At 43.1% G+C, this 23,110-nt stretch overlaps 1 protein-coding gene across 1 annotated transcript in view; it reads left to right on the plus strand.

Moving 5' to 3' along the window:
* Nucleotides 1-23,110, plus strand: part of RPA3 (Replication protein A3) — a 66,146-nt gene that overhangs the window by 20,204 nt on the left and 22,832 nt on the right. Inside the window, exon 3 of the mRNA XM_067112274.1 lies at nt 16,445-16,547. Coding sequence (XP_066968375.1) covers nt 16,445-16,547 — 103 coding nt within the window. The remainder of the gene's footprint in view (nt 1-16,444; nt 16,548-23,110) is intronic.

Here is a 23,110-nt window from a genome sequence, read left to right on the forward strand (position 1 = left end):
GAAGTTCTTTTAAGATGGAAACGTTTTACATCAAAGAAACCTTCAAATTATGTCGGTTCTCGGGGCTCTGCGTCGTAAGACCAGGGGACTGGATGGTCTCTCTGGACTTGTATTTTGAAAGATTCAAGATACTTCCATGTTCCCATACATCCTCAGTCAAGGAAGTACCTGAGGTTTGTGCTGGGGGGAAGAGTCTTCCAGTTCAGAGCTCTCTGCTTGGTTTGTGCACTGCTCCCATGATCTTCACAGTGATCATGAAAAATGTGGCGAGGTGGCTTCACCTGGCGGGTGTTCGTGTGTTTGTTCTACCTGGACGATTGGCTCATCCGAGCCTCTTCTCGGGGAAGTGTCTGGAGGACCTGACTTTGACGCTGAATTTGACGAAGTCCCTGGGACTTCTTAGTGAACCAAGAAAAGTCCCATCTGATCCCGACGCAGTCCATCGTCTATCTGGGGATTCAGATGGATTCAGTGGCTTTTCGAGCTTTTCCATCCCGAGAACGGCAGCTGCTTTGCTTAGAAAAGTTTTGTCCTTCCTGGGAAGGAAACATGCTCGGTGAGGGAATGGATGAGTTTGCTGGGGACCATTTCCTTGCTGGAGAAGTTTGTTTCCTGGGAAGGCTTCATCTCAGACCGCTCCAGTTTTTCATGGCGGAGAACTGGATGGACAAGGAGGATCTGGAAGAGACATTGAAGATCTCTCCATTGTCAGGATCACCTGAGATGGTGGCTCAACCCCTGAAAACTGGCAGGAAGGGGTTTCTCTTCGTCTTCAGAGCCCCGACCTAGTGTTGTTTTCCCGACGCGTCCAGGGAAGGATGGGGAGCAACACTAGGAGGGGGGAGGAAGTGTCAGGCACCTGGAGAGGGGAACAGGTGTCCTGGCACATAAATCTCAAGGAATTGGGGCTATCCTGCTGGCCCTTCAATTCTTCGAAGACCGAGTTTCAGGCCGAATTGTCCAAGTAAATTCGGACAATACCACACAGCTCTAGCTTACCTCAAAAAACAGGGGGTACTCGATCCGTTCCTTGTTCATCCCAGCAAGAGGAGATCCTGCTTTGGACTCATGCTCGGGGGTCACGATCTCACGAGGTTCATTGCGGGCGTGGAGAATATCCGAGCGGACCTTCTCAGTCGGCAACATCAGCTCCTACCAACAGAGTGGACCCTTCACGAGGAGGTATGTTTAGAGCTGTGGAGGATATGGGGACGTCCCTCTAGTGGACCTCTTTGCTACGTCCAGAACGACAAGACTCCCTCTTTATTGCTCTCCTGTCCTAGACCCAGGAGCCTTAGCTATAGATGCCCTCCTCTGGGACTGGAAAGGCCTAGATCTTTACGCTTTCCCTCCCTTCAAGATTCTGGGAGAAGTGATCAGGAAATTTGCAACGTCGGAAGGAACAAGGATGACTTTAATAGCCCCCTTCTGGCCAGCAGCGGATTGGTTCCCAGAGACCATGGCCTTCCTGGTGGACTTTCCAAGAACGCTTCCACTGAGGTGGACCTTCTCAGGCAGCCCCATTTCGAAAGGTTCCACAAAAACCTCCCGCTCTGAGTCTGACTGCGTTCAGACTATCTCAAAGTTGGCAAGAGCAAGAGGTTTTTCGAGAGCAGTGGCAAAGGCTATCGCCAGTGCCAGGAGACCTTCTTCGAATTCGGTCTATCAGTACAAGTGGGCTGTTTTTAGGAGATGGTGCAGGAGCAAAGGAGTTTCCTCGACCACGACCTCTGTACCACAAATAGCTGACTTCCTTTTCATCTCAGGCAAAAGAATAAACTGGCAGTCTCAACTATTAAAGGGCTATAGGAGTATGCTGTCGGCAGTCTTTAGACACAGAGGCCTGAACTTGTCCGACAACAAGGATCTTCACGATCTCCTGAGATCCTTTGAGACTGTCAAAATTCCTCAACTCAGGACACCTTCTTGGAATCTGGATGTTGTCCTGAAGTTTCTTATGTCAAGTGCTTTTGAACCTCTGTCTTTGGCTTCCCTCAAGAACGTGACTAGGAAGGCTGTCTTCCTAACGGCTCTGGCGACAGCTAAGAGGATTAGTGAATTGCAAGCCATTAGCAAAACATATTGGCTTTAGGGGTCCTAATGCTGTATGCTCCCTAGTCCCTTTGTTCTTAGCCAAGAATGAAAATCCTTCAAACCCTTGGCCCAAGTCTTTTTGAAATCAAAGGTTTGACGGAGATTCTTGGGCAAGAAGTCAGAAAGAGTCTTGTGTCCTGTCAGGGCTCTCAAGTTCTACTTAGCCAAGACCAAGGAGACTAGAGGCTCATCGGACAGTCTGTGGTGTTCGGTGAAGAGACCTGATCTTCCCATGTCCAAGAATGCTCTAGCATTCTTTTTAAGAAGCACTATCAGAGAGGCTCATTCCTCCTGCCAAGAAGGTGACATGAGACTTCTGAAAGTGAAAGGCTCATGAAGTAAGAGCCATCGCGACTTCGGTGGCTTTCCAAAGAATATGTCCCTTAATGATATTCTTGGTGCCACCTTCTGGTGAAGTAATTCAGTGTTCGCTTCGCATTACTTGCGGGATGTGAAGACAACTTTTGAAGACTGCTCGTCGCTGGGACCATACGTTTCCGCAGACACGATGTTGGGAGAAGAGGGCAATACTCATCCTATCCTTTAGGGGTTAGGTAGTATTTTTTAATCTTGTTGTTGTGTTTTTGGTTGTTGGGTGGCCATTGAGATGGACGTCCCAATTTTTAGCCTATGTTAGGTTTTTTGCCTTAGATAGGCGGTCAGGTGGTTGGTCGTTGCTCCTTTTCCTCTCTGTATGGTCAACATGATCTAGTCCTATTGTGGTCACGCCCCCGTGGACAGGTCATCTAGATCTCTCCAGCTTTATAGGTCCCTACCTTGCTGGAGACTCTAGAAAAGCAGAAGCAGGCTTGGGTGACAGTAACCTCGAAGTCAGCTATGCTAACAGGTAAGGAACCAAGGCGTCAATCGCCTACATTTCTTTGTTTCCTAAATCCTATTCTGTCTCTTCCCACCTCCAACGGTGGGATTCAGCTATATATATATCTGGCAGGTAAGTGTCATGAACAAAATGATATTTTAATGATAAAATAAAGTTTGTTCATACTTACCTGGCAGATATATATAATTATAGTGCCCACCCGCCTCCCCTCTTGAGACAGTGGCACTAGAAAATCTGAATAGAAAATGGGAATGGTTCCCGATTCCCGCCTCCCAGCGGCGAATGGTTCCCGATTCCCGCCTCCCAGGGAATGATGATTACTCCCAACCACCTGCCCACCTGGCCACTGCGTGTGCCGCGAGTTTTGAAATTCTGTCGGATTTCGGAGAAATACAGTTATATATATATCTGCCAGGTAAGTATGAACAAACTTTATTTTATCATTAAAATATCATTTTTTTTGCCCACATGTAGTTGCCCCCTCAACCAAGGATGTTGATCGAACCCAGGACTTGGCAGAATGCCATTGGAAAGGCGTTCATACTGATGTGTGCGCTATGTCGCCCAGTGGTTCGGACACCAGTGCAGACAGGGGGCGTAAATTATTTTCAAAGGTATTAAGGCCATTGAGAAGGCATGCTCCTTCTGCTGAGCACACTTCCCGGCACCCACGTAAGATTCCCGGGGAACAAGAGCACAGTCCTCTTCCCTCCTGCAATTTTTGGGTTAGTTCCAAGAGGGTTGTGCATAACACTTTGGTGACAGAGAGCCAGTCTTTGACGCAGTATTCCTTATCCAAGTTGTCCGAATATCTAACTTCCAGTCCTGATCGGCTTGTGCATGACACTTCGATGCCGGTGAGCTGGTCTATGACATGGCATTCCTCATGCAAGTTGTCCGAGCATTCAGCGGCCAAGTGCCTGGTTTCTGATCATGTAGTGTCCTGCTGTTCTGTGTCGAAGCGCCAAACTTCCGAGCGCACACTGTCCGAACGCCCAATGTCCAAGCTTATGGTGTCAGATCACCCAGTGTCCAAGCGATCAGGTTATGAGCACTCAGTCTCCGAGCGCCCAACTGCCGAGTGGCACCCAGTGTCCGTATGCCCAGTTTCCGAGCGCCAGGTGTCAGAATCCTCACCTTCAGTACGCTTGACGCCAGAAGCCAAACGTTTGGCGCCAGTGCCTGCCGTCACGGATCCTTCGTTGGAACGTATCCAACAGCAGTTGGATAACAGCATTGGGCTTTTACAAAAGCAACCTGCTGCTACACAGGATCAGGAGGACTTAGCTCCTTCTCCCATTACATCAAATGAGGAAGTTGATAAAGAAACTGTAGATCAAGATTATCCTACGTCAGAGTATTCAGCCCTCTTGAGGTACTTCCTCTTCTGCTATCCATCTTTCTTCTCTCCAAGGGCCCCGTCATCACCTGGTTTGGCCTTCTTGATGAGACAGCCAGTAGAGGCCTTTAGACTACAGAAGATGGTCATCTCATCCTCTAGGAAGGCATCACTGGGCATTGACGGTTAGCAGGAAAGAGGGAGCTGGATAAAGCAGTTTTCAGTGCACCTCCCTCCCGTCTGTCGCTAAGGAGGTACTCGTCATGCTCCACTGGGGAATCGCCTTCGCTGGGAGTTTCTGCCGCCTCCCAAGGGGACTTCTCCAGTCTTGTGGACGCAACGCTGAGACTGGCTCTTAACTCTGCAAAGCTTATGTTCACGTATTCTGTCATTTTTGTGAAAGACATTTTTTAAGTCTTCAAAGTACTCAGCTTCCTAGGCTGGACAGTCTTGGCATTGGCCAAGGAAATTGAAGACTGAAGTACACTTCAAGAGGACTTCGCTGCAGACTGGCTGGGAGTACTCTTGTGCGCAGATAAGGCCATTAGGGATGGCTCCCAGGAGCTGCCCCAGGGGGCTCTTAAGAAAAGGGAATTATGGTGTACCTTTACCTCCAAAGGTGTTACTCCCTCTCAAAGATCAGCTCTCCTGCTTGCACCTTTAGATCGGTCAGCTTTATTCCCAAGAGCTGCAATAGAACAGATCGCGTCCGACTTACAGAAGTTGACACAGGACCTTTTGTTGCAGTCGACGAGGCATGCCAAGGAACCCACCCGTGGCACTTCGGTCTCATTCAGCATGAGAACTGCCTCCCCATTGCAACAGCAGCTGTTTCAGGGCGGAAGAACCAAATTTCAGCCCCGCCCGCGCTCGAATCTGTGATCAGTCTGGCCAACCAAGAAGCCGTCCTCCAAACCAGCCTCTCGCAAGTGAGGCTCCGGTCCTCCATGTCTCCGTAGGAGCCAGGCTTTTCCAGTTTTGGGACAGATGGGAAGCCAGGAATGCAGAACCCTGGGTAGTAAGTCTTGCAAGAGGGCTTTGCTATCCATTCAGGGAAAAACCTCCTTTGACAACCCTGCCCATCAGCTTAACAGCCTACTCAGAAGGCTTGGAGAGGCTTTTGGCCCTGAGGGAAGAAGTATCGTCGCTACTCAGGAAAAGAGAGGTGGAGTTGGTCAAAGACGTAAGCACAGAGGGGTTTCACAACCGCCTGTTCGTCCCCAAGGCGTCGGGAGGTTGGAAACCAGTCCTAGACATCGGTGCGTTGAACTTTCGTGCAGACCACCAAGTTCAAAATGGAAACAAACCGTTCAGTCCTGTCAGCCATTCATCAGGGAGATTGGATGGTAACTATTGACATGGAGGATACTTACTTCCATGTCCCAGTACATCCGGACTCAAGGAAGTGTCTGCGGTTCGTATTTCAGGGCAGGGTCCTTCAGTTCGGAGATCTATGCTTTGGCCTCTCTACAGCTCCGCAAGTATTCACCTGTGTTCTTGCCCCTGTAGTGAAATGGCTCCATCTCATGAGGATCAACGTCTGTTTATATCTGGACAACTGGCTACACTCCCCATTGAAGAAAAGATGCACAGAGGACCTTCAAAAAACTCTACTACTGGCCCAAGGGTTGGGACTTTTAATAATGTCCAGAAATCCTAATTTACTCCAACACAGTAAATTCTCTGTTTGGGGATGAAGATTGATGCTCTGACTTTTCGGGCTTTTCCATCCCACAAAAGGATTCAAGACTGCCTGAAGAAAGTAAGAAAGTTCATATCTCGCCCATTGTGCACAGCCAACAAGTGGATGAGTATGCTGGGCACTCTCAGCCATTGAGAAGTTCATTCCTTTAGGAAGGTTACATACAAGAATCCTACAATTCTTCCTAAAGGCTAGTTGGCAGAGGAAAACTCTCCCAAACTCCTTCATGTTTCACATCACTCCCAAGATCAAGGAGAATCTTCGGTGGTGGCTAGCAGAGGAGAGGTTCTCAATAGGAAAGTCATTGCACCCCCTGAACCCCAACCTAATGTTGTACCCAGACACGTCAGATCTGGTTTGGGTACACTTTTGAACAACTTGGAAATACCCGGGAAGTGGTTGTCGGAAAAGAAGAAATTACATATAAATATAAGGGAATTGAAGGCGATTCTCTTGGCCTTTCAACATTTTGTGACGGTGACTTACAGCAAGACAATCACAGTCCACTCGGACAACATGACCACATTGCCCTGCATCAAAAATCAGGGAGGGACTCTTCCTTCTCCCTTTACAAAGCAGCCAAGGAGCTTCTTCTCGGGGCAGAGGTCAACCGTACCAGGATGATAACTTGCTTCATCCAGGGAAAGTTAAACGTTCTGGCATACGTGTTAACTTGCTGCAAACACATCCTTCCGACGGAATGTACACTGAATCCACAGGTGTGCACCAGCCTGTGGAAACGGTGGTGAAAACCGTCGGTAGACCTGTTTGTGACGTCGAGGAACAATCGCCTCTCTGTCTACAGTACTGTTCTCCAGCCCCAGACCCTCAGGCATGGTCAACGGATGCCGTGCTCCAGGACTGGTCAGACTTAGATGTCTACGCCATCCCACCATTCACCATGGTGAGGGAAGTCCTAAATAAGTTCATGACCCACACCAATGTGTCCATGACACTTATAGCTCCGTTTTGGCCATAGAAGGAGTGGTTCCCGGACCTTCTCAGTCTCTTAATGGACTTCCCAAGACTTCTACCTCTGAAGAGAAGCCTGCTAAAGCAGCCTCACTTCCGTCGCTTCCATCTAGGCTTATCCACTCTCACTTTGACAGGCTTCAGACTGTCAGGGAGCTTGTCAGAGTGAAGGGCTTTTCAAGAAAAGCTGCAGAAGCAATCACCAAATGCAGACATCAGTCTTCCGCTGTCTACTGGGCAAAGTGGACAATCTTTCGTGACTGGTGCCGAAGACACTGCATATCGTCTTCTAAAACCTCTGTACCACAGATCGCTGATTTTTTAATATTTCTAAGGTCCTCTCGAGGCTATGCCACCTCTACAATCAAAGTTTATAGATCTGTGCTAATCTCTGTGTTTAGACATAGAGTCTCAAGTTGTCTGCTAATCAAGGCATAAGCAATCTAATTAAGTCCCTAGACACTTCCAATCAAGAGAAGTCTACACCAGTTGCCTGGAATCTAGATGTCATCCTCAAATGGCTCTCTGGCCCTACATTTGAGCCCCTTCATGCTTTATCACTTAGAGATTTAACCAGAAAGACTCTCTTTTTAGTTGCTTTAGCTATGCAAAGAGGATCACCGAACTACACACCTCCAGTAAGCGGGTGGGTTTTTTGCAAGGAGATGTGGTCTGCTCATTCACACTTGGATTCCCGGCAAAGAACGAAACAATCATTTGTTTGCAATCAAGGGCTTGTTAGATATCCTTGGACCAGGGGACCAGAGAGAACTCTTTACCCAGTTAGAGCTCTTAAGTAATACTTGGATAGGACCAAAGGGATTAGAGGTCCCTCTCAGAATTTATGGTGTTCGGTAAAAACCCTTCACGGTTGTTATCCAAGAGTGCCTTGGCCTTCTTTTTAAAGAGTGTTATTTCCGAGTCACACTCGAAGATTCAAGAAGACGATCTCTCTAATTTTAAAGTAAGAGCTCATGAGATTAGAGTAGTCACCACTTCGTTGGCTTTTAAGAAAAACTTGTTGCTCTCCGCGATTCTCCAGTCAACTTACTGGAAGTCGAAATCAGTGTTCACCTCCCATTGTTTGCACGATGTGGGGACAGTCTATAATAATTGCAGTATGTTAGGCCCATTGGCCATGGCTGGCATGGTATTGAGGGAAGAAGGATAGGGGATATACCTTCCAATCCTCTATCACCTCACCTTGTTAAAGGATGCTGAGTTTTGGGATGCGTATTGGTGCCATGTACCAGGAGTACCCAGCAGTCCTTGCTTTTTAATGGCTGGGTAATGGTTTTATTATTGTGTGGTAACAAATTTCTGGTTGTATTTATTGTACTGTGCCCAGGGCAAGGGGGACTTATTTTGTAAGGCCTTGTCAGTCCACGGAATACTCCTCGACTGCAAGGTTCTCCCACTGAAGTACAAATGACTCTCAGCTTTATTGCCGTGTCATTACAAGTTGAGATGAGCGCCAACCAGAGGCAGTAACTTCCTGCTGCAGCTCTCTCACCAGGTAAAGTTACAACAAGCATTACACCAATGCTAACTACCTTTCTGTTTCAAATTCATCTCCTTTATTGAGTGTTTTTGGATGGAAAATGTCCATGCTTCCCACCTCTTGTCAATGTGGGATTCAGCTATGTAGTTCCTTGATAAGTTACTTATTTAAAAATGACATTTTTATGATAAAGTAAAGTTTTATATATACTAACCAAGTAACAACATGATCAAAACCCTCCCGCCTCCCCTCTCATGGACATAGGGCACAAAAGAATTGGGGTCTTCAGCACTGTTGTACCCATTCTTCCCCTTGCCCTGGGCGAAGACCAGAATACAGAATGAAAACACTGTCACCTACACCACAGAATAAAACCAAATAACCCAACCATTATCAAAGATAAAGTACAAACTGGTGGGTACTCCAGGTACAGTGTACCCCCAGGCTTCCCAACGACTCAAAACCTTGAGTCAAGGCGAGTGGATAGCAAAGGAACAGATAGATTCCTCATGCTTCCTCTCCCAGCACCATGCCAGCCACGGATAAAGGTCCTAAAGAGCTACAATTTTCAAATACAGTTTCTATGTCCTTGAGGTAGTGTGAGGCGAATATGGACTTGCATCTCCATAACGTCAACTGTAGGATTGAAGAAAGAGACAAGGTGCGTTTAAAAGCGAGGGAAGTTGCGACTGCCCTAATTTCGTGAGCCTTAACCTTAAGTAGAGGAAAGGCTTCTTCCCGGATCTGAGAGTGGGCTTCTAATATTAATTCTCTCTGAAAAAAGGATATGGCATTTTTGGAGAGCGGGCAAACTGGGTTTTTAACTGAGCACCAGAGGTTGCTCGAAGGTCCTCTAATCTTTTCCATCCTCCGAAGATAGTACCTGAGGAACCTTACTGGGCAGAGGAGTCTTTCTTCTTCCTCAGGTCCTAAGATATCCAAAAGGTTCTTGATGACGAAGGACCCAGGCCAGGGTTTAGAAGGGTCCTCGTTCTTTGCGAGGAAACCAAGAGAAAGAGAGCAGACTGTGTCCTCTTGTGCAAAGCCTATTCTCTTGTCTATTGCTTTTAACTCGCTAATACGTTTGGCAGTAGTGAGAGCCACTAAAAAGAGAGTCTTTTTCGTGAGATTCCTGAGGGAAACAGAACGAAGAGCTTCGAATTGAGGACCTGAGAGCCACTTCAGTACAACGTCTAAGTTCCAAGAGACGTTGGAAGAACTATCTTTCTTAGACGTTATTGAAGGATTTGATCAGGTCGGTGATATCTTGATTAGAAGACAGGTCCATTCCTCTGTGCTTAAAAACTGAGCTGAGCATCGACCTATACCCTTTGATGGTAGAGGTCGATAGCTTCCTGACGGACTTTAGGAATGTCAAAAAGTCGGCTATTTGGCTTATAGATGTCTCAGAAGAGACGTTATGGCGGCTGCATCACCTTCTGAAGACTGTCCATTTTGGTTGGTAGGGCTTTGTAGAAGAAGCTCATCTGCATTTCGCAATTGCCTCTGCAGTTTGTCTCGAAAACCCTTTTGCTCTGACAAGGTGCTTGACAGTCTGAAGCCTGTCAGGGCCAGAGTGGATAATCCTTGGCGGGATCTGAGAAAGTGGGGTTGTCTGGGCAGAGACCGTTTTTGTGGAAGAAGTCTTGGGTAGTCTACCAGGAGTCGAATCAAGTCTGGAAACCGTTCCTTGTTAGGCCAAAATGGGGCTACAAGGGTCATGGAGGTGTTCTGATGGGTTGACAGCTTTTTGATTACTTCCCTGATCATTCCGAAAGGAGGAAGGTGTACACATCAAAGTTTGTACAATCCAAAAGCATGGTGTCCATGCTCCATGCTTGAGGATCCAGGACCGAAGAGCAAAAGAGGGGAAGACGGTAGTTTCTTGACGTTGCGAAAAGATCCACTGTGGGTTTGCCCCACAGTTTCCATAGGTTGTCGCAGACTACTGGATTTAAGGTCCATTCAGTTGGAAGGACCTGTTTGAGGCGGATTAATTCATCCGCAGTCACATTCATCCTCCCTTGAATGAACCAGGTGACAAGAGAGGCTTGGTTCTCTTCCACCCACAGAAGGAGATCCTTCGCCGTCTCATACATGGAGATGGAATGAGTGCCCCCCTGTTTGCGAATATATGCAAGAGCTGTGGTGTTGTCCGCGTGTACTACAGTCTTCTTGCCGCGGACCAGATCCGAGAAGTATTGAAGGCCCAGGTGAATTGCTCTCATTTCCTTTATGTTGATGTGAGCATTCTTTTGTACTGTAGTCCATGTTCTGGAGACTTCCTGACCTTCCAGAAGCGTGCCCCAGCCTAGGTCGGAGGCATCGGAATAAAATTGAAGGTCTGGGTGCATTGGGAGAAGAGACTTCCTTTCCCGAAGTCTTTCTCCGCACACCCACCACTGGAGGTCCTCTTTGATTTCCAAGGTAATCGGGAAGATGAAAGAGTCTGGTTGGGTTTTTCTGCACCAATTTACTTTGAGGAAAAACTGAAGGGGTCTCATGTGCAGTCTTCCTAGATTTACAAACTGCTCTACTGAAGCGAGGGTCCCCAGAAGTATCATCCACTGCACTGCAGAGCAGGAAGGAAGAGCAAGGAACTGAATGACAGTCTGAAGGCAGTTCTCGACTATTTTGGGCGACAGAAAAGCCCGAAAAGTCTGAGAGTTCAGTATCATCCCTAAATAGGGAATCTCCTGAGACAGAATCAGAAAGGATTTCTTTTTCTTTATGAGGATGCCTAACTCCTATGTCAGGCGAAGAGTTCTTCTCAAGTCCTCCGCGCACTTTTCCTTTGGCAATGAGCGAAGAAGCCAATCGTCTAGATATAAGTTGATGTTGATTCCCAGAAGATGAAGCCAATTCCCCAGAGGAGCAAGGATTCGTTGAAAACTTGAGGAGCCGTCAATAAGCCGAAGCATAGGGCCCGGAACTGTAGTTTCCTGCCCTGAAAAAGGAAGAGTAGAAATTTCCATGAGTCTGGATGAACAGGGACATGAAAAGACACATCCTGCATGTCCAGGGTGACCATCCAGTCCCCCTGTTGTACTGAGGACATGACAGAGCGAACGGTCTCTATGTGAAACTTTGTCTCCAGTACGAACACATTCAAGGCGCTTACATCCAGAACAGGCCTTCGGAACCACGAAAAGGCGATTGTAGAAACCTTCTGAGTGGGGCTCTAGTACTTCTTCCACTACTCCTTTGGAAAGAAGGCGTTCGACTTCTTGAAAGGGGGCCAAAAACTTCGTGGAACCTTTTGAGTACGCTGTCAAGGTGATTGGAGATGTAACTAAAGGAGGAGTCTTTACGAAAGGAATGGAGTAGCCCTCCTTGAGAACCTTGATCGCCCAGGGGTCTGCTCCTCTGTTCTTCCATTCCTTCCAGAAAAGTAGAAGTCTGGCTCTTACCTGGGCACGGAGGACTAACTTCTCACTTCTTGGGGTTGGATTTGAAAGAAGACCTCTTAATGGACTTCATAGAAGGTCGGAAGTTTGATCTAGGCTGAGGCTGGGTCATAGCTCTCCCTCTGCGAAAGGGTTGAAACTGAAGAGGGGAGAATGATCTAGATGAGGAAGGCACAGGCTCCTTAGGACGTGTAGTGGACTGAGTCAACAAGTCAGAGGTGGACTTGCTATGTAATTCTAAAAGAGTGTCCCTCACTGTGTGTTGAGGAAAGAGGTGAGACTTGTCTAAGGCAGCGACAAGTAGAGCTGACTTCTGAGTTAGCGAGACTCCTTTCGAGGCGAACGAACACCAGAGCTCCCTCTTCTTAAGGACACCCATAGAAAAAAGGGAGGCAGGTTCTAAAGAGCCATCTCTAATTGCTCTCTCTGAGCAAGAAATAACTCCTAGCCAATCGAAGGCAAGATCTTCGGCTAAATTCGGGCAGTCTTCAATCTTACTCCCTAGTGCCCCGATGGCCCAATCTAGGAAACTAAATATCTCAAACACCTTAAAAATATTCTTGATAAGGTGGTCTAGTTCGGCTGAGGAAAACATTATCTTGGCCGACAATAAAGCTTTTCTACGAGATAAATCCACCAGACCAGAGAAGTCCCCTTGGGAGGAGGCAGGAACTCCCAAGGAAGAAGCTTCCCCGGTGGCATAGGAAGAGTATCTCATATCTCATCTTCAACAATTTGCTGGGCGGAAAGGCAAAAGTCGCTTTGCCCTGTTCTCTCTTAGCAGCCAGCCAGGCATGAACTTCGAGAGCTTTCTTCAAGAAGGAGGAAAGAACAAGCTCGGGTAGTCTGGTACCTTCCGACGAATGCTTTTTCATGAGGTAGGTAGAAGCTGGAGAAGTAGGCGAAGCAGGCATGAAGAAGTCCGGGTAATTATCCGGGAGGAAACACAGGAGAGACAAGTAGGAAGAAGAGTGAACCGTATCCTGAACAATCTCTTCCTCTTCCGAAGAGATAGGAGTCAATGATTTATCCTTGGACTCTGGAGCAGACGCTGGTTTCTTCAAAAGACCCATAAGCTCGGTCAGTTGGCGCTTGAGTGGGGCTAAAGAATCTTCCTGGACGGACGAGGAAGGCGGAATAGCCAAAGAAGGAGCATTGGTTCCAGAAGAAGTTGCTGGTAATTCGGTTGTCGGCATTGGAAGTTTGGGAGTTGGCACCGAGCGCTCTAGAGCTGAAATCTGGCACGAGACAGCGGGTGCTGGACACTCACTGGCGGTATTCTGGCGTGAGTCGGCGGGCACCGGGTGCTCATCAACAGAAGTCAGGAGCGAGTCGGCGGGCGCTTGGTGCTCAGAAGAAGACGGGCACTTAGAACACTTAGGGTGCTCAGGACTGTCTTCAAAGAAATAACGAAGATGAGCAGGAGAATCAGGCTGGACTTGAAAACTGCAGGAAGGTTGAGGGCTAGTCTCTCTGTACCTCTTGACAGCCAGGGGAGAAGAATCGCTAATATCCGCACGTCTCTTCAGTGGGCACGAAGAAGAAGAGTAGCGATATGGTTTCTTGCGCTGACTGAAAGATTCCGAATCAGAAAATCGATGCACAGGTTCGTCGAAGCCTGGGGGCGCACAGCAGGTTCAACAGAGGGGTCGACTGCCCGTGGGCAAACCCCACCAGCCTCCCTTGGACCTCCGGTATGTCTTCTCCCCGGTGCACTACCACTTCTCACTGCACCGTCAACACTTACATTTTTTTTCCATTAGAGATTTACTAAACTCGGTTTTTTTTACCGAGGCACATTTGCACCGACTCGCAGGGGTGTCCTTTTAGCTCGGAAAAGTTTCCTGCTAGCTGATTGGTTGCAAATATTTTGTCCGAATAGCATCATTGTTTTCAAATAATTACTAAGTAATGTGAATCGAGACTTATTTACTAACCTAAATTTCTCCCTCAGACATGTGTTTTGTCAATAAATAATGTTAACGAATAAAGAGATGATAAAGTATTGTGATGGTAAGTCTAAATTTAATAACAACACCCGCCGAAGTCAACGACAGGAGCTTGTTTTCGGATGTACGCTGCATAATTTTTTTTACTTTTCACATATTTTAACACCAATCGGGATAAATTACACTAAGCATAAGAAAACCATGTTATTATAAACTTTCTTTGAATACCAGAGTCTACTAAAAACATGGAATTAATAAAACTCGCTATTAGTGGAAACTTCCAGGAGGTAAAGGAACAGCCTGCGCGGCCTGGCGGGAAAAACTATCACAGGTGATTGTCACTGCAGCATTTTCCTGATTTATGTCATTGCAGCTTTTTCCTGATTTATGTAAATGTTGAAATCAGTGTTACGTTATTGAGATTACTTTAATGGCTATATCTGCAATTAAAAAGTTTCTGTGCTTCTTTTTGTAGGTGCACGCTAATAAAAATATATTTCGCAGAAATTAACAACTTACTCTTTCATGTAAGTTACAGCAGACAATGCGAGATAAGAAACTTTTTTTTTTTTTTCTTATTTTGCGTTCTATTCAGGACACATATAAGGTTAACACGAGTTTCTGCTGATATTTTGAGAATAAAAGAATATGTGACTGAGTAGAAAATGTACTATACACATATACATTTTAAGGATTAGCTGGCTATATGTGTCTACTGTCAAATACCGAGGCAGGGATGGAAGGGAGGGGGAGGGGTATCGCGTTGTAACTCGGTGAAATTATGAATTCGTTTAATTATGATTTTTATGCAATTTATGGAACACTACAGTACCCTCAAACCGAAAATTGTGCTATTAATAGAATCTATACCTTTAGCAAATCCTTTCTATACGGACTTACATTATAGGCCTACATACACCTAGCTTAACTTATATCAAGCATCAGCTACTGTTTACTGTTACTCCTTACCTTAAAGAGTTAAGCAAATTTTATTGCGATTGTCAAAAATGGTGTAAGACACATAGACATAGGCTAGCCTAGTTTGAAATCTGTGCAAGAAATAAAGCCATAATAAGGGAAGTACATTATTATTATGTAAAAGAAAAAAATAGCGTCTTCATATTTATCATCATATTTATCATAATGATATAACAAAAGGCTTCAGCACAAAAGCCTATAAAAGATGATATGTATCTGAAAAGTTTTCTTGCCCATCAACATTTGCTGGCATGTGGATACCATATGAATAACTAGGCCTACTTATCTAGGTAATTTTATCTAAATTTTATTTAAAGCCACAGGCTGTTCCTTTTACCTCCCCGGAAGTTTTCACTAATAGCGAGTTTTATTAATTCCATGTTTTTAGTAGATTCTGGTATTCAAAGAAAGTTTATAATAACATGTTTTTCTTATTCCTAGTGTAGTTTATCCCAATTGGTGTTAAAATATGTGAAAAGTAAAAATTATGCAGCGTGCATCCAAAGCAAGCTCCTGTCGTTGACTTCATGGTGTTGTTATTAAATTTAGACTTACCATCACAATCCTTTAAAATCTCTTTATTCGTTAACATTATTTATTGACAAAACATATATCTGAGGGAGAAATTTAGGTTAGTAAATAAGTTTCGATTCACATTACTTGGTAATTATTTGAAAACAATGATGCTATTCGGACAAAATATTTGCAACCAATCAGCTAGCAGGAAACTTTTCCGAGCTAAAAGGGCACCCCTGCGAATCGGTGCCAATGTGCCTCGGTAAAAAAAACTGAGTATAGCTGACCCCATTTCCATAATGGTACTAGATAATACATTAAATTTGTGATCAAACCTAGATTTGAGGCTGGCAATGGCACTAAGAGCGGAATCATGGAAACCTGGAACAGGAGCAGATGGTAAAGTAGGAGGAGGAATTGTAGGAGTGGTAGTTGTGTCATCCCCTACATTTTCCAAAGGAATGGACTCTGCATTAGCCCTACTTTCAGCCCTAATGGCTGCTTTCCTCCTCTTATCCCTTCTAATTTCTCTGGATGAGATTTCAATGTTTTCCATTCTTATCCTCCCAATCCTGACACTCTATGGAAGTATTATCCGTACTACATTCTTGCCCCCTACGTTTAGTGCATTTTGTTTGAGAATCTTATGAAAGCTTAGTTAGCCTAGTTCTACAACCCTCAAAACAAAAGCAAATACTAGATGAACTGGAATCTGACATCGTTAACTAAATAAACTAAAGTTAACTCAAACGACAATTCAACAATGGCAGCAAGCCACAAAGCAACAAATCTGAGTTCTTCACCAAATTCATGCAAAGCAAAGCCAAAAGGCAAAGAAGCAGCTGCGTGAAAACTTCCGATGTTAACCGGAAGCCGGCAGAAAATGAATTGAGCTCTCTGCTGGTTTGTTTCCTCGAGTCCCGGATGGTGGCGGGACGTTGTCACCTACACACTAACGATAACAGCGCCACCACGCGAAATTTGAAAGGTTAGGGAACCAATAGCTATGTAATTACTTGGTAAGCTACTTATATAAAAATGGGTAACTTGTTATAAGCTGAATGCACAAGGTAGTAGACTGTACTGAACAATTATTACTGAATTTGATAAATTTCCCTACACAGTTTTCATTTCTTGTATTTCAGGACAATGTTGAAGGACTGATTGAAATTCATGGTATTGGCCAAGGCAAACAAGTTTTGTGTGAAACCTTTGTAACTTTCCCATTACAAGAGGGAAGCACTTTCGGTAAGTGTTTTGAAATTCATTGTACCTGTGATAACAATTTTTGTACCATACTCTTATACCTAAAGAAGAGGCCCAAGTAATTCAAATAAACTAATTATGCAAATAGAAACCTTGATTTTACAGATGGATAACCACCTGAACTATTAGACCAATGCTAATCAAGTACTAGCCATGTTGTTTTGGGGGTGTGCTCTTGTTATTATTGTTGGTGAATTCATTCATAGTTAGTGTGCACATAAAGCCAGCTATACACTTATTTTGTATCTGCATGTCATATCATAACATTTCACCCAGTAATACAGTATGGTGCACAAAACACCACAAACCCGGATTTTATCATCACTTCCTATGTGTATCAAAACTTTTTTTCTCATCGTCCACAGTGATCCCCATGGTGGATAGAGCTGTCAGTGCAGCTCACATTGTGCACTAGAGAAATGACTAAAGGATGTTTACAGCACCCCTTTCAGCCCATAGCTACACCAACTTTTCAGCTCGTATTCTCACTTCCTTTCATCACTCTGCTCTGCAACCTCACTAATTATTGCTTTTTAGTGCAACTTAGGGGTGTTCTCCCAGTTTCATCTTTAGATCCTTGAACTTCATCTCATATATTTGTAGGATCTGTTCATCTTGTCCAAACACTCCAACTCCCTCTCTTCATAGTCTCAAGTGGTGAATGGCCGAAAGTGCACTAGAACTTGGCTGGATAGCATAAATTTCATAAATTAGCCTCAGTCAGTCATCCAGAGTGACTCATTGAGTGCTGTATCGGCCATGTGATGTTACAGCAAAAACTGATTCATGATCAGTCGAGTGATTTTAATGAGGATACCCTAAATACTTTTCATTCAGTGTACGGTAATGTTAAGGCAATGTCAGTACCATGGGGGGACATTTTCTAAGAACCTTTGGCTATTGAGTATGTTATGGATTATGAACTAAGAATGTTACGTTCTATAGGAATGATTACTGTGTTAACAGGATGTTGATTTTTTCGGAGATACACATGTTTTGCACCAGCTGCAATGCCGTAAAGTGTGATCTTAAGAATAGATGTGAGGAAGTATGGATTTTCGAAGGACTTTCTGCTGAAGTTCATTAGTATAGGAAGAGAAGGGAAGCAAATAGATTGCAAAAGCAACTAGTTAGGTCAGGTCACCAACCTGTCATTTTTCCCCACTCCACCAGGTCCATTCTGGGCTTTTCCTTTACTGAGACCTCCTTTATAGCTCTGCCTTCCACAACCCTTTCGGTTCAGGAAAAGCATATTGAGAAGTTAGAACAGGACATAAACCTTATTTTGGTCAGTACAAGGTTTGTCTGAATTGGTTAGGGAACCTGTCTGGGTACCCCTATAGTGTGTGATCATTTTTGTCCCCTTACAAGAGGTAAGGTGTAGGTGCCCTCACCCATCTGTAGCCTGAGCCTAGGACTGCCCTGCAACAGTTGGAAGAGTCCGCTACAAGAAAAAAGGTCGGTTCTCAGAGCGATATGGTTTTGTACCCTCCATCACCTGCCTCTCAGTTTTTCACACACACACACACAGTCTCATATACAATGTGTTAGCCAAAAGATTGTTTTGGTAAACAGTTGCAACTTCTGCCATCATCGGCACATAGAATGGGACAAATTATATAGGTATAGACAGTGTTATTAATAATGTGTCAGTAGTGAGTTGTACTTATTCTGATGTTATGTTGACTCAGTCTATTATTTAACCAATCTCTTCATCTTTTGCTTGTTCTAAATCCTTGTCTGCTAGCCTATTCCTCTTTGTCCATCAAAATGCACTAGTTCATTCTTTACATGCTTTTTCTATGGCTATCAGCAAATCTCTTACTTCTGCCTCGATTAATGTTTCTCTTTCCAAACCTACCATGGTTACAGTATTTTATGTTATTTCCAAGCTAGATATTATTCTAGCTACTTACCTTTCTAACCCTCTAACGCTGGGCCTCTATTTACAAAAGTGTCAGTCGTATGCCGGCGGCGTTCGGGAGTTAGCGCCGAAGCGGTAAAAAAGTTTTTTTCAAAAAATCACAGCACGCTTAGTTTTTAAGATTAAGAGTTCATTTTTGGCTCCTTTTTTTGTCATTGCCTACAGTTTAGTATACAACCTTCAGAAATGAAAAAAAAATATCATCATTATCATATATAAATATTGAAATGTATGACAGCGCGAAAAAAGTTTCATATATAATTGTATACAAATCGCTCTGTGAGCAAAACGGTTAAAGCTAACGAGTTATTTTTTTTTTCTTTGTATTGAACACTAAATTGCAATGATTTTGGTATATAACAAATTGTAAAACGATCAAAGCAACAGAGAAAATATTATCACAAAATGATGCATGAATTCGTAACGTGTGGACGTAAGGAAAATGTTTTTTTCAAAAATTCACCATAAATCGAAATATTGTGCTAGAGACTTCCTTGTTGCAAAATGAAGGTAATTGATTGAATATTACTAGACTGTAAGTGTTTTAGCTTAAAATTGCAGTTTTCGACCATTTCGGTCGAGTTAAAGTTGACCGAAAGTCGAATTTTTTTTAATTATCGTGATTTATATGAAAATATTTCAAAACTGATAAAAGCTACAACCATGAGTTATTTTTTGTTGTATTCTACATGAAATTGCGCACATTTCCATATATAAAACTTTATGTAACGACTAAAGTAAAAGGTGCAAACATTACGACAAAGTGACGAAAGAATTTCTGAGATGTTCGGCCGAGTTACCGCGCAGACGTAAGGAAAAAGTTTTTTTCAAAAATTCACCATAAATCGAAATATTGTGCTAGAGACTTCCAGTTTGTTGCAAAATGAAGGTACATAATTGAATATTACTAAAATGTAAGATTTTTAGCTTACAATTGCATTTTTCAATCATTTCGGTCGAGTTAAAGTTGACCGAAGGTTGAAATTTTGGCACTTATCATGATTTATATGAAAATATTTCAAAACTGATAAAAGATACAACCATGAGTTATTTTCTGTTGTATTCTACATGAAATTGCGCACATTTCCATAAATAAAACTTTATGTAACGACTAATATAAAATGGTGCAAACATTACGACAAAGTGACGAAAGAATTTCCGAGATGTTCGGCCAAGTTACCACGCACGGACGTAAGGAATTTTTTTTTTTTTTTTTTTTTTTTTTTTCTCTCTCTCTCTTCAAAAATTCACCATAAATCGAAATATTGTGCTAGAGACTTCCAGTTTGTTGCAAAATGAAGTTACATGATTGAATATTACTAGAATGTAAGAGCTTTAGCTTACAATTGCATTTTTCGACCATTTTGGTCGAGTTAAAGTTGACCGAAGGTTGAAATTTTGGCACTTATCGCGATTTATATGGAAATATTTCAAAACTGATAAAAGCTACAACCATGAGTTATTTTCTGTTGTATTCTACATTAAATTGCACACATTTCCATATATAAAGCTTTATGTAATGACTAATATAAAATGGTACAAACATTAACACAATGTGACGAAAGAATTTCCGAGATGTTGGCCGAAAGTTACACATGGACGTAAGGAATTTTTTTTTTTTTTTTTTTTTTTTTTTTTCCAAAAAAATTCACCATAAATCGAAATATTGTGCTAGAGACTTCCAGTTTGTTGCAAAATGAAGGTAATTGATTGAATATTACTAGACTGTAAGTGTTTTAGCATAAAATTGAAGTTTTCGACCATTTCGGTCGAGTTAAAGTTGACCGAAGGTTGAAATTTTGGCACTTATCGTGATTTATATGGATATATTTCAAAACTGACAAAAGCTACAACCATGAGTTATTTTCTGTTGTATTCTACATGAAATTGCGCACATTTCCATATATAAAACTTTATGTAACGACTAATATAAACCGGTGCAAACATTACGACAAAGTGACGAAAGAATTTCCGAGATGTTCGGCAGAGTTACCGTGCGCGGATGTAAGGGAAAAGTTTTTTAAAAAATTCACCAAATTGAAATATTGTGCTAGAGACTTCCAATTTGTTGCAAAATGAAGATACATGACTGAATATTACTAGAATGTAAGAGTTTTAGCTTACAATTGCGTTTTTCGACCATTTCGGTCGAGTTAAAGTTGACCGAAGGTTGAAATTTTGGCACTTATCGTGATTTATATGGAAATATTTCAAACTTGATAGAAGCTACAACCATGAGTTATGTTCTGTTGTATTCTACATGAAATTGCGCACATTTCCATATATAAAACTTTATGTAGTGACTAATATAAACTGGTGCAAACATTACGACAAAGCGACGAAAGAATTTCTGAAATTTTCAGCAGAGTTACCGTGCGGACGTAAGGAGAAAGATTTTTTTAAAAATTCACCATAAATCAAAATGTTGTGCTAGAGACTTCCAATTTGTTGCAAAATGAAGGCGAATGATTGAATATTACTAGAATGTAAGAGTTTTAGCTTACAATTGCATTTTTCGACCATTTCGGTCGAGTCAAAGTTGACCGAAGGTTGACATTTTTTGTAGTCGACGTACGGTACGTCCACTCAGCACCCAACAGACAATTTTAGTCGACGTACGATACATCCAGTCAGCATTTAAGGGCTAAGGATGTGTTGCACGGGAGTGCTCTAAAGTCTGTTGCCTCACTTTTGGGTGAGGTGGGAGAGTCATTGTAACTCCTCTTCCCCCCCACCTCCCAACATTTCCTGTTTTCTTTTGCATAGCTGACGTGTGTCGCCTTAGCTGAGTCGCTTCAGACAGCTTTCCATCTCCATTTCATCGTGCCATGGATGTGATGCCGGTGCTCTGCTGCTATCGCCTCCTGTGGCTGTCACCCTTTGACAGAAGAAGAGTTCGGAGGAATCTCGTTCTCTTTGATTGGTGTTTGCTGGAGCGTTGTGCTTTGTTGTAGCCTCATTTAGTTGAGAAAAGAGGCCAAGTAGAGAATAGGTCTCAGTTGTCTTTGAGTATTTCAGCACCCATTAAGTACAGTTGACCCTCAGTATTCGCAGGGGGTTAGGGACCACAACCACCTGCGATAAGTTGGTAACCCCCCCTCTAAGAATACTTATAACTGCATATTGTAATAGTTCGAACACTAAATGTACCTTAATCTAAAATGCTTATAACTGCCCATTTTAATAATTGAAACACCAAATATACCTTAAACTATCATCCTAAAACACTTTAATATCATTTCAAAGTCATCTTACAACATTACCCTTAAAAATATATGGCTTACAGCTATGTATGAAAACTAATTGTTAAAAAAGTATAAGGCGTCGGGAGAGGATTGTCTAATCGAAGGCATGGTTGTAAAGCAAGTCGGTAAGTTTAAACATATAGATACTTATTTAGATAAGGATGGTTATATGAACACAGAATTTATGGAAAGATTAAAAAAGCTCATCAGGCAATGGGAATGCTTAAAAATATTTGGAATAATAATAGCAATTTTTCTGTGCATACAAAAATCAAAATTTATAAGGTAATGGTTAGGGGTATTTTGAGTTTATGGGCATGAGTTATGGTACAGTATAGTGACTTCGGATAATAAATTCTTAGCATTTGAAAATAAGGTGATCAGAAGAATACTAGAGGGATGGGAATTCAAATAGCAGAATCTGGTAGATGAGTATGCTAGGTTCTCACGCTGGAAGTGACTAGGTTCTCACACTGGAAGTGGCTAGGCCATGTGTATAGAAGACAGAGAATAGTACAAGATACACCAGGGTGGGTTGCCCTTGGTAGAAGAAGTAGGGGTAAGCCAAAGTAGATGTGGTTGAGGACAATGAGGTGGGAAGTAGGAGATGAGTGTTGGGGATATCTTGAGGAGTTATCCCAGGACAGAATGTGGTGGCATGAGTTCATCAAGGCCCTATGTATCCCAATGGGTGCCACAGGAAGTGATTGATTGATTTGCTGTGTTTACATTAATAATATTTGAAAATTAGTAATAATTTTTTATCATAAAAAATGTATGGGCAGTCCCCGGTTATCAGCGGGGATTCCGTTCCAACGGTGCGATGATAAGCGAAAATCACCAATAATTGAAAATCTGCAATTTTCAGTGATTTTCAGTCATCAGTGCCTCTGTTAGGTATGTATCGGCACCAATATGTGATTAAGCGGAAATCTGGGCCGACAATTGCCGATTTTCGTCACTAGAAGCACCAAAAACCGGATCGCCAATAACTGGGGACTGCCTGTATCTAGTCATGAAAATACAGTAATTAGTGAGTACATACATACAGGCAACCCTCGGTTTACGACAGGGGTTTCATTCTTATGCCGTGTCTTGAGAAGTCGAAAATCGTCAGAACCGAAAAATCTTCGAAAATCGTCAGAAATCCTAAGAAAACCTTACTTTTAATGCTCTGGATGTATTGAAAACAATGTAAACTGCATTTTTATTGAGTTTTCATAAAAAAAAAAACTCCAAATTTTTATTATTCTGCCATTTTGGAGCCATATTTCTAACGTCGGATCGGTGTATGAGTGCGTCGTAACCCTGGAACATGCGTCATAAACCAGGAAATAATTTCTGATGAATATAACTGAAAAGCATTGTAACCTCGG

The sequence above is a fragment of the Macrobrachium rosenbergii genome, chromosome 12 (genome assembly GCF_040412425.1).
Source record: "Macrobrachium rosenbergii isolate ZJJX-2024 chromosome 12, ASM4041242v1, whole genome shotgun sequence".
In the NCBI taxonomy this organism is placed as follows: domain Eukaryota; kingdom Metazoa; phylum Arthropoda; class Malacostraca; order Decapoda; family Palaemonidae; genus Macrobrachium; species Macrobrachium rosenbergii.